The following is a 12,413-nucleotide window of genomic DNA, read 5'->3' as shown; positions in this document are numbered from 1 at the left end:
AGCAGCATCTGGTTTGTTAAAATGTACATTTAGTATTTTTGTTGGTTTTATGTCATTTGAAATGACATTTCTACCAGTAAGACTGAATGCTCCTGAAAATGTCAAATGGTGTAACCACAAAAGAATGATACATATTCAATATGTTATTACCTACAGTGTATTTAAGTGGACTTATACTAATAATGACTTCATTTTAAAAATGTAAATGTTTCCTGATCTCCATGATTCCACGGATTAAATGTAATATCTAGAACAATTGTATTCCATTACCTTTATTTAATATAAAAGTTATAATGTAAGATCATGCCAAACTAGTTGATATGGTGTTTTATTGACTATTTACTGTTTTTAAGCAAGTTGAATTATTTGGTACAAAGTTTTTATGGTTACACCACTTAGACATTTTTCCCATAATCCTCTAATATATTCTCTCAAAATGGATTAAAAGCAGAAATTTGATGCTGGGTCCACAAAAAAGAATGTTGGATTTCTTTTTTTCTATTTTTTGTGTGGCACTTAAATGAAGTGAAGTGCAGGATCAGTGTAATCTAAACAGCTTTGGGAGTTACAGAAATTGACTTCACTTTGTAACAGAACCTGGTTATCAGTTTCATAAGCTGTAAAGATGTCATATTCAATAGTTTTATAACAACGTATCAAATGATCATGTAATATCAGAAGTATCTCTTGTAGTGATGAACTATGGACAGAATTATGAGCTTGTCTGGTCTTTACAGGGCTTTAAAGTGAGTTTCAGCTCATTGTTTAGCCAGCCAGCTGTTTTGAGTCACTCTCAGTGCTCTCATAGTGTCGGTTTTGATCGCAGCAGGCAGCTGTTTTCAGAGAATAAGCTGTAAAAAGCCACTGTACACTACCTACTCAGCACTAAACAGTACACAGACACAGTCAGTGGCCAGCTTTGAACATACTGTAGTGGAGCATTTAGCAGCTAAAGAGACAGATATTTCCCTCAGGAGCTGGTAGAGAGTAAAAACAGAACTCAAAATATTGGACTTACATTCAGCAGGTGGACAGAAACATGACACCAAATAAATGATAATGTTGGTCTGTAGCTGTGGATTGTTCCTTTAATGTGAGATGATTCTCTTCTCTGTGGTTACACACTGTCAAAATAATCCCCTCCAATGCAAATAAATGTATTTGAGAGCATTATTCTGGGCTTTCAGCCATGATTCAGCACTATCAGTGTATGAGCAGTGCTTCAGTGTTTGTATTGTACTGTATGTAATTACATTTAAGTTGTTAATGTTCAACAGAGGAGATAAAAGCAGCTAATCAACTTTTCATTAATAGACTCATAATTAATGAATACACTTCGGGATGCAGTTAGAAAATGCTTCAGCACACTTTTCCATTTTAACACTGTCAATGGAGCAGTAATTCTTTCAAAGTAAAAGTATGGGTGTTGGTGCTGGCGTTGTTCCTCTGAGGTGTTTCTATTTTACTACAAACATGTTTTCATTCAGATTCTATTAAAGTCTGTGTAAAGTAAGAATAAATATGTGTTCTGAGTTTGACATACCACAGAAAAGTGTGTTGTTAACCACCCTGCCAAATTTGAATGATTAAAAAAAATCGCCAAATATATGAAATTAGGCTTCAAAGTTGTGTAAAACTCAGCCTCTTTCTCTGCTCCCAAACGCTGTGGGAGTGCCCGCCGAGTTCACTGAAACCCCGCCCCCTACCAAGTGTCACCTGTCAATCAAAGTCACCACCTCTAGACTGTAGTAGTAGTAGTGTGTGCTGAATGTATTTATACCTCTACAGCAGCAGGGGCGGGTTTATGGTAACGCAGCGGTGATTCAGACCCGCCCACTAAATCCTGAACACAGAAATGTTGAAACACAGTTTGTGAAGCCTAGCTCCACAATTCAAATCTAAATGGTTGAAATGCTTTTTACACCTTTTAGAAATACATTTATGACCTATTTAATGTGTTTAGAAGAAAATGTCTGAATTCACTTTATACTGTCTTTAAATTGAAGTATACTAAACGTCTATATGTTACTGATACCACTGCTAGCATTACATTTGTGTCTTTCTCTGTGTTCAGGTTGTAAGGAGTGCTGTGAGCGGTGCGTGGGCAGCCTGCCCTGGGCCTCGCTCATTGCCACCATCCTCCTGTACATGGGCGTGGCTCTGTTCTGCGGGTGTGGCCACGAGGCTCTGAGCGGCACCGTCACCATCCTCCAGAATTACTTTGAAGTCATCAGAGCCCCCGGAGACACGCTGGATGTTTTCATCATGTGAGTTACTGTTTATTTTTACTTTCATTATTGCACAATAGATTGTGCACCCAGGCTACCGAGGGATACTATCTCTATATAATGATCTAATAATGTAATGATATGATAATAATGTCATATTCCATAAGTGTCCAAGTTGATTTCTAACCACCTGGGCAGCACTGTTTTTTGTTTTTACTTTACTATAAGCAGGGGCACGGCCAGGAATTTTGGGCCCCATGAAAATATATCACATTGGGCCCCACCACCACACACATAAGCATACTCTCAGTTTGGCAACTATCAAGACCAAATGTGTTTTTTTGATGTGGTTTCTATTCTTCTGGTCACTGAGTTCATTTTCTTTTATTTTGAAAATGCCATAACTTTCTCATTAGTTGGGAAAAAAGTGACCGCCAGCAATAATAACTCACAAGTCCACACTGTGACGACTGTCTGCCAGACACCAGACTTTACAAACATTACATCATCACCATCTGCAGTAGCTACCTGACCTTGCTACCTCCAATAACCCCCAAAATCACCCCCGCCCCCAAAAAATAGGTCAGAACAGGAAAGTATAATTAAAATGATTCAGTTCATTTAAAGCGCCATGAAACTGACCCAATTCAGTTTTTCTTTTTTTGCAAGTCAGACACTTTTACATTCCTTCTACTTTTAAAAACTCCACAAAATCCACCACTATAATGAACTCATGATTACCAGGAACTATGACCTAATTTTGAGGAAGGGAAAAAAAGCTTAATAATGAAAAAATAACTTAAGTGGTGGATCTTTTTTTTCTCCAATGGTGATTTTTTTCTCGCTCTCTTGGTTCATACATCAGATAGGCATCAATGCATGTGAATAAATGAAAAATGTCCACTAATCTACAGGGGTGCAGGCCCATCCCATTGCCCCAAACAAACCCTCCAGTCTCAGATCCACACTCACACTCAAAAGCTCAACTCATTACCTCTGATTAATATTTTGGCACGTACACATGATGATTTAGCTGTAGATCAATATTAAATCTACAAACAACATTTCAGGAAGCATGAAAATAAATAGTAATTAACCATTGACGCTATGAATGTGTGTGTGTGTGTGTGTGTGTGTGTGTGTGTGTGTGTGTGTGTGTGTGTGTGTCTCCACAGTATTGACATCCTGAAGTACATCATCTATGGCCTTGCAGCTGGATTCTTTGTATTTGGAGTGCTGTTGCTGGTGGAGGGCTTTTTCACCACCGGAGCTATCAGGGATCTCTATGGAGAGTTCAAGATCACTGCCTGTGGACGCTGCCTGACTGCATTCGTAAGAGATGTTTGGAACCAGTACATTGAACGTGATACACTGTTGATGTTACTGATTAGTCGGCAGTTAACTCATCATGTAGATATGCTTCTATCCTTATAAAACCTCCCTCCTTAGACAAAGAAAACACTAATTGAATGATGCAATTGAACAATGTGTGAGCAAAATGTCCTCGCTAGTAAAGTATATGTTACATAATTGGACCAACTCTGCTCCATCAGGGTGGTTACGAGTGAATGAGCTGTCTTTTTATATGAATCTGATGACTAACAGATATGCATGTGATATACTAACAAGCATAAGAAACTATTTTACCTCAAGGTCCATTTAGTAGCTGTTTTCTATCATCAGCAGATGGATTTTTCATAGTTGCCATGGAGATGAAAATGCTCAGATTTCCATTTTTACTGAGCACTTCTCAGCTCTTTCGCTTGTGTCAGTTCAACATGGATATTATACATTGAACAAGTACAGGAACAAGTGATAGTGTAAATAATTATTATACACAAGTGGCTAAATATTATTTGAAGTATATATTCTGTGTATTATGTACTGAAGTGATGCCATTTGACAGAATTGGCATTGTCAGCTGTAACCCAACAAACATTTTCTTATTGCCACTGTCTTTGGAAACACAAACCACATACTGGCCTAACTCAGTATCTCAGTCTGACAGATCTCTGTGTGCAGTTCTTCCCTGAAATGGTTTTCTGTTGGAGTTTCTGGCTGTGAATCTATGTGGCATCTTTGCTGTTAGTCACGTCTGATTCATGTGGAGGAGGGAGACGGAGAGGCAGAGGCAGCACTGTCCGCTTCTGCGCAAGAAATTCCTCACATCTGTATTTCTCTGTGTGCAGTGGAGAGAGGGTATATAGGCTTTCTAGTGCAGGCCTCTGGAGACTGTACACACACACACATAAACACACATACAAATACACACACAAGGGCTGCGGTCTGTGAGAGAAAAGCTAAAAGGCAAAACAAAAGGAGATCAGAGAAAGAGAGGGAGAGAGAGAGAGAGAGAGAGAGAGAGAGAGAGAGAGAGAGAGAGAGAGAGAGAGAGAGCAGTCAGTTGCACAGAAGGTGTTTTTATGCCTCAGTGTGAAATGATGGAGAATTGACATAATTACACTCACACCTGTACAATCTAATGTTTATGAATCACATTCAGTGTGAATGTCATTCACCGAGTTAAAAGCATAATGGGAAATTAAAGGTTTCAAAATATGCTTTTTGCAGTAAATGAGCTTTATATACTAAATGCAGTATGTAAAGTAAGTATCACATGGTCACCTGAGAGATTATGTTTAAATTATGACCTGCAATCTCTTTTTTTCCTCCTATAACGATGGTGAATGTAAATGTTTCAAAAGCTCAGGGAGTGGTTTTAATGTATGTGCATCTCATGATCTTGTGCCTCTGTGTTCACAGCTGATGTTCCTGGCCTACCTGTTCTTCCTGGTGTGGCTCGGAGTGACAGCATTCACCAGCCTGCCCGTCTTCATGTACTTCAACGTCTGGACAATGTGTCAGAACACCAGCCTGGTCGAGGGAGCCAACCTCTGCCTGGACCTGCGCCAGTTCGGTACGTGCTAAGATCACATGAGAAAGTGTTGCTGGTGGATGGATGGAAGATATGTGTGTTTCTTCAAAGTGTGTATGGATATGTTAAGTAAGAAAGAATATCTGATTTTAAAAAAGTACTTTGTATCCGCTGCTTTTAAGGATACAGACATGTAACACTTTAGTATTCCACTTTCAAACACATAGAGAGAGGACAGAGAAAAACATCTTTTAGCTTTCACAGCTAGGTTAACTTTGACCTGCCTTTTAGCAGAATCATTTACCCATTGTGCTGCTCTGACCTGAGAACTGTTGTCCATATTGATCTGTGTCAGAGGACATCATTCACACCCCCAGCTCCAACATTTGGAAAGAAACATCACTTTTTCCTCCCTTTGGTTTTTATCTAAGTGGAAAAGCTTTATCACGTACATTAGTCAGCTTTTGAATACAGCCTTACAGTAGAGTGCTTTTGAAATAGTATCAGTGAAAAAAAATAGAAGTCTCAATAATCCTGATATCCGCCTAGTAGCTGACAGAACACACACTGAGTGTATCTTCCTGCTCGGGTGCAGGAGAGTAAATGGCAAATCACCAAAATACCAAACTGGGATAGGCAATGGAAAAGCCTGCATGTGTGCAACAAAATTGCCAAATTGCCAGTAGAAGGCTCACAGTGTGCCATGAGCGGAAATGACAATAGAGCCCAGAATGTCTACTAAAATCTATTCAAAAGATGACCTGGACTAATTAAGCTCTAATAAACGTTATTAGTGGTTAATGAGGCTGCCTAGTCTAATGCTTCTACCCCATCACTCCAAGCTGAAGTCAAAACAGAATATGAACCTTGGCCTTTGTATCTGTGTTTATGGGTAGTAATGTTGGCACAGGGCCTGGGGACTGAACATGTGTTAATGTCACTGGTTGTATTTCAGGGATTAAACAGGTGGCTCTGTGATCTAAAGGTTAAACATGAGCAAAAGAAAAAAATATGGGTGTGAAAATGATTAAATGATTAAATAAGCATTGTTTCCGAGAGAACATTTGTTATTTTAACATGAGATAACTGATGTCCGTCTCTATAGTAACCACATCATCTACGCTTCTTGAGCCTGAGTAAAAAGGGCACGTAAATAAAATGTAAGAATGTCAGGAGAGGCCATTCAGAGAGAGATCTCTGCTCTTCCAGAGGACAGGCTGGAGATGAGGAGATAAGGGTTAGGAAAAAAAAACAGGAAGTCATTTTGTAAAGCTTAGAGTGTTCAAACTGAGAGAACACAGTGGTTTATGGTTCAATTCAAGAATCAATTATATATTCTATATTCAGCCTTTTGCTCTGTTCCAATCTACACATGTGTGCAAGCATACAATGCAGATAGTGTTACGGCTGTTATCATCTTACATGATGCAGTCACAGCACCTTCCACCATGTTGTTCTACAGGATGGCAACATAAAAAGTAAAAGACACACCAAGATGCACTTGTTGAGTCTCTTCACTGCCATCTAGTGTCCACATTTTAAAACTGTAAAATGGTTCCCTGTAAAGCAAACTAATGTCTGTATCTAATGAACATTTTCTCATGGGGAACAATTACAATATCTCACTTAAAAGAAAATCACTGGTTCATTACAGTTTGGATTCAACACTGTGGTAATTTGGGGTCAGTATGAGTGCTGTGGTGGCATTCCCTCATATTACTGTGTATTCATTTTAAGAGCCACCAGCAGAAAATACACATAATTGATTATGTTTCTATTTATCAGGAGCGGTGACCATCGCTGAGGAGAGGAAGGTGTGCACAGGATCTGAGAAGTTCTTCAAGATGTGTGAATCCAATGAGGTAAAACCTGTTAAAGTATTCAAATAAGACGCAAATGAAAATATGATGATCATCATCTAAGACAAAGACTCTGAATTTCCATTCAAAATGATGACAGTTGTTTAATTGTGTGTGTTACAGCTGGACTTGACCTTCCATCTGTTTGTGTGCGCGCTGGCAGGAGCTGGAGCTGCTGTCATTGCCATGGTGAGCATCATTACTTTCATATTTGTCTTTTTATGAAGTAGCCTGAAGTACTAACTGGTACTGAATGGTTGAACCTCCAACCCTTAGGTGAACTTGACAACAGGACAAAATACACACCGAAATGAACTGGACTACAAAGGCTAGACATAGTAACATAACTACATTTGGTCAGAATAGTGTTAAGACCAGAATCTAACTTTTTAACATCTTTTCTACTATAGAGACAATTACATGCCAGAGAAATGTATCATTTCTATGTAAATCTTTAATGATTTTAATATACATTTTAATAGCTGAAGGACGGAGAGACACATATTAGAGTTTCTAGAAAGTAGCACAAATGGAACAGAAACTTAAAGGACACATTTTGTTGGTAGATATGCATACAGTATTTGCTTTGCATCCCATGAATATGTGAATATTTGCAGCCAAATAATCTGCCTAACAACATCAAATGAGGGCATTACAAGTTTTCTGTTAGTTACGCAGTTGCCAGCTGCCCTGAAATATTTAAACATTTCTTCTTAACTTCATTGCTTCTGCTCTCTGCAGAGCTATAAAACACATACTGAACAACACTGAAAAAATCAAAATCAAATTTAGACCATACCTTTTTGTGATCATATTTATGTATATTTACATTTTTAAAATACTTGTTCACAGTTGTATTTATTATCAGTGCAGATGGTAGAAGGAGGAGAAAGGGAGAGAGAGACACAGAGAGAGAGAGAAGTGAATCTACTCTTTTGTATCTGCAGTAATACAGTCGGTGAGTCACCAGGCTGTTGAGATATGTGAGGTGTAGAGAAGATCATTTCTGTCAGATATCCTTCTCTCTTCCCTGTATGCAGTCAGCAGGTATCTACTAACCGGCCCTGCACTTTACTGAATGTTATCTCTCCTGTCTCCTGTCTGCTGTCAGTGTAAAAATCTGAATATATTAACGCACAGCCCTCCATTTTCTGCACCTGTTTATTCCTGCTCAGAGTCACAGGGGGTTGGAGTCTATCCCAGAAACACACTCCAACCCTCCACCCTCATAGAATCACAGCCCTATGTGGGACGTCCAAGACAATATTTACTGAACGTGATGAATCAGATAGATTTCTGCATTGCAGCTTGGTACAGTAGGTTTATTTATTCTTCCAGTGAGTTTAGAACATAGAGTATTGGCCTGATGAACAAGTTTATATGACAAAGAATTTCTTATCAGCAAAATGTTATGCTGTAGGATATTAATGGTGTATGCATATGAGTTTTAGAGGTCTAATTACCTAAATTGTAATTCATTAAAGGTGCAGTGTTCAGAATTTAGTGGCATCTAGTGGAACAGATTTGGCAGCAATAGAAAATAATAATAATTAATGTTTTCATTGGTGTATAATCCCTTGAAAATAAGAATGGTTGTGTTTTTGTTACCTTAGAATGAGCCTGTATATCTACATAGGAAGCACCACCATTGTTGTACGGTAGCCCAGAACAAACCAAACACTGGCTCTAGATAGGACCTTTTGCATGTTTTGTAGGAGGGAGAGGGAAGAGGAAGGGTATTTGGTCACTGCTAGATGCCACTAAATCCTACACACTGGTTCTCTAAGGTACCTCAAGAGTAAATTAAAACTATGTGCTTTACTTGGTCAAGTGGGCACTAAAATTCAAAATGTTAGAGAAAATAACCTCTATCTCATACACAGCTGCTACAAGCCTGTTACATCATTATATTCTACCCACAAATCTGTGTTCTTAAGCTGTACCCCTATTGCATACTACATACTACTAACTGTACTACAACTAACATGCTACTTACTCCTGACTGTACATACTACTAACATACTACCAACTGTACATACTACCACTAACATACTACATATTAACTGCATACTACTTCTAACATAATACATACTGTACACACTACTACTATTAACATACTACATACTACTAACTGTACTACTACTAACATGCTACTCACTCCTGACTACATACTACTAACATACTACATATTAACTGTATATACTACGACTAACATACTACTAACTGTTACTAACTAACATACTAAATACTACTAACTGTACACACTACTACTACTAACATATAACATACTACTAACTGTACTATTAACTGCCACTAATTAACATACTACATACTACTAACTGTACATACTACTCTAACACACTACATACTACTAACTGTACACACTACTACTAACATACTACATATGTTAGTAGTACACTACTACTAGCATACTACATACTACTAACTGTACACACTACATACTAACTGTATATACTACAACTAACATACTACTACTAAATTATTTTTTATATTATAAATCATATTTATGAAGTCCTCAAAGCACCAAAGATTGTTTTAATCTACTGTGCATAAGATATGGATTATGTTTTTACAAGATAATAACTAAAAAAGTATGAGCTACTGAAGTATGATGTTTTATTTAATCTGTGGATCTATAGATTTAATCGATGGATCTAATACCGTGTGCGATATTGAGATATTTTAAAAAATATTATATTTTTGGACTCTTGGGGTTCTCTAGTACACAGAGAACACTTGATTTTTGAGTGTATTTTTTACTGTACATTGTGCTACTGTATACATATATATGTATACACTATGTTGTATGAAAGTCACACCTTGTATCTATTACTTTAGTACACTTTGTCCAAGCTCAGTCTGTCTCTGATTCAGGTATCATGTGGACTAAACTTGAAATGTAGAAACGTTGCATTCCATTTAGATTTGGTCTGGTTTGCTACATAAAACCCTGACTTCCTCTTCTCCTTCAGGTCCACTTCCTGATGGCTCTAGCTGCTAACTGGGGCTACTTGAAGGATGCCAGCCGGATGCAGAAGTACGAAGACATCAAGTCGAAGGAGGAGCAGGAGCTGCATGACATCCACTCTACACGCTCCAAAGAACGCCTCAATGCCTACACATAAACACACACGCACCTACAAGAAACGACACACACACACACTTACCTGTCAGACACACACAAGATGATACATGCTCACACACACTCTCACACACAAACATGGCCTGACACAAGCCTAAGGATAGCAGAAACAAACAGTACATACATGAATGAAAAAAACCATACACTAAAACACTCAACTAAAGACACGACTAGGCAGAAATGAATTATTAACAAAAAAAGAAAAAAAGATGAAAACAGAGACACCAACATCATCCTGGTGTTCCCAGTGGATCATTTGCTCAGGTTGTACGCTAACAAACATCCATTATGTTGAGTGATAGTATGCTTTTAGCTTTCTTTATAGCTGCATCTGGCTGTTCTGTGTAGATACAATTTAGAAGAAATTCCCATAAGTCTTGAGCAGGTATCTCTTCTCATGCTTCAGAGGAAGTGAGACTGGTAGGTGAGATAAATACATCATTGATTCCTAAAAATGTCCCCAAAAACAGAAATCTGGCTACATCAGATTTAAGCAATTTAAACTTACCCCCTTTTCCTCCTCTCCCTCCCCCTACACTTATAAGTTATACAAAGCATTTGATGTAACTAGGCAGCATTACATATCCCCCCCCCCCCTGTTGATTAGCTGTAAAAGTAGCATCGCAGTGTGTGTATATGCAGAACAATCAACTACAACTTGCCTATAATCACAGGAAAGAAACACAACAAAATAACCATGTAAACCTTGCAAACAGTTGCCAAACAGCACAAGAAAATAGGAGATACTTGAAGAAATACCAAAAAGACCCAAAGAACCCAAAGAAATGTCACATTTTTGCTTGTGGCCCTCTGGTAGTTTTCCTCCGGTCGGGCCAGCTATGCTTTTCCTTTTAAGATTGAAAGCACTTAAACTAAAGGTTGCTGTTTTTACTTGTGTCAGTGTTATTGGCTTACCGTCACTCAACAATATGGAGACCGCCATCACAGCATGGCTGCTAGAGAACTGTTAGCGTAAAGCCGACAATCCACAGCAGACACTAAGATGAGTTTGGTGTCTTTGAGCTCATCATTTACCAGGCGGGGGGGGGTCTGTCCAACAACAGGACAACGTCACTGTCTTCCCCCAAAACAGCCTCAATACATGCCGTACACACATCACACTCAAGGCATTCCCACACACAAAGTCACACACACACTCACACACACAAACACACACACACACATAGATGTGGCTGAATGGTCGGTGTTGTGCAGGCAGTGTTGTATGGTGGTGTCATGCTGTGTCGTGTCGTTTCGCCACATTATGATGACTGGTATTGCAGAGAAATATGGTCCCTGAGGAAATTTGTGCCTCCCGGGTACAAATGGGTAGCTTTGCTAAATCCCCCTCATCTTTTCTCCCCCCCCCCCCCCCCACCTTTTCCTCCTCCTCGATTCTGCGACTGACCTCTTCATCTCGAGCCCAGTTTCATTAGTTGTTCATCATGTTCTTGGAAATACTGACCAGTACATACCACAGATGGCCACAAGAGGGACAGGGTGGAGGGGTTGAGGGTTTTTGAAACAGAATGCACTTAATGAGGTTAATGGTTAATTGTGACAATAACAAAGAAAACATATATTGATTGATAAAATATGCAGATGAATTGATGTCATAAATAAGTCAAAATTATCTTAATAGTGTTCTATTTTTGCTGTGTATTACATGTCAGTGTATAAGTACTTCAGATGGCAGCGGGGATTTCAAAGAGGCCATTTAAAACAACTAGTGAAACAGTGCTTGGTGCCCCTTCCTCCCCCCAACCCCACCCCCTGTCTTCCCCTCGTCCCCCCAGTTTGTACAAACTTGTGATTCGTCCTCAGAAACAGCACATCTTAGCAGCACAAAGTCTTTTTAACGTGTCTCATCGGTCTGTTTAAATGATGTTTTTTCTCACTTTTTGAAATTTTTGCCACATTTTTATCAGTATCATTTAATGTGTGATTTTAGCATCGGGCAGGTATTTAAAAAGGGCAGGGGTGTGTTTTTTGGGGAGGGTTTGGGGTGGGGGGTTTTTCACGTTCACATTTTCATGTAATGATTCGGTATTTTCAGTGATTCTGCACACAAACACACACAAACACACATACACACACGCGTATACACCAATCATCTTGAAGAATTTAATTTTGTTTTCAATTTCATTTTTTTCTTTCATCAGGCCCTAATGTGACCAAAATTACTGCTCAGTCATAAGTTGGATTTCAAAACTCACTGATAGCTTCTGTAACAGTCGGCTTGTCATTGGTGACATGGACAGATAATAATTACTGTGAATTGTGGGTGG

At 38.7% G+C, this 12,413-nt stretch overlaps 1 protein-coding gene across 1 annotated transcript; it reads left to right on the top strand.

Annotated features, from left to right (window-relative positions):
• The first annotated feature begins 2,022 nt into the window (after positions 1–2,022).
• gpm6ab (glycoprotein M6Ab) lies at positions 2,023–10,108 on the top strand. Its single transcript, XM_053327707.1, has 6 exons — positions 2,023–2,267; positions 3,404–3,560; positions 4,992–5,145; positions 6,889–6,965; positions 7,086–7,151; positions 9,956–10,108. The coding sequence occupies exons 1-6, from the start codon at positions 2,023–2,025 to the stop codon at positions 10,106–10,108; spliced, it is 852 nt and encodes a 283-aa protein (XP_053183682.1).
• The last annotated feature ends 2,305 nt before the right edge of the window (positions 10,109–12,413 follow it).

The sequence above is a fragment of the Scomber japonicus genome, chromosome 2 (assembly GCF_027409825.1).
Source record: "Scomber japonicus isolate fScoJap1 chromosome 2, fScoJap1.pri, whole genome shotgun sequence".
NCBI lineage: Eukaryota > Metazoa > Chordata > Actinopteri > Scombriformes > Scombridae > Scomber > Scomber japonicus.
The sequence above is the reverse complement of the archived record's forward strand: the minus strand, read 5'-3'. Positions and strand labels throughout refer to the sequence as shown.

Bases quoted from the DNA above. Each gene is read 5' to 3' on its own strand.
- gpm6ab (XM_053327707.1), top strand. From the start codon at position 2,023: ATGTTACTGATACCACTGCTAGCATTACATTTGTGTCTTTCTCTGTGT. The intron at 3,561-4,991 runs GTAAGAGATGTT...CTGTGTTCACAG, and splicing joins GACGCTGCCTGACTGCATTC to CTGATGTTCCTGGCCTACCT. The intron at 7,152-9,955 runs GTGAGCATCATT...CTTCTCCTTCAG, and splicing joins GAGCTGCTGTCATTGCCATG to GTCCACTTCCTGATGGCTCT.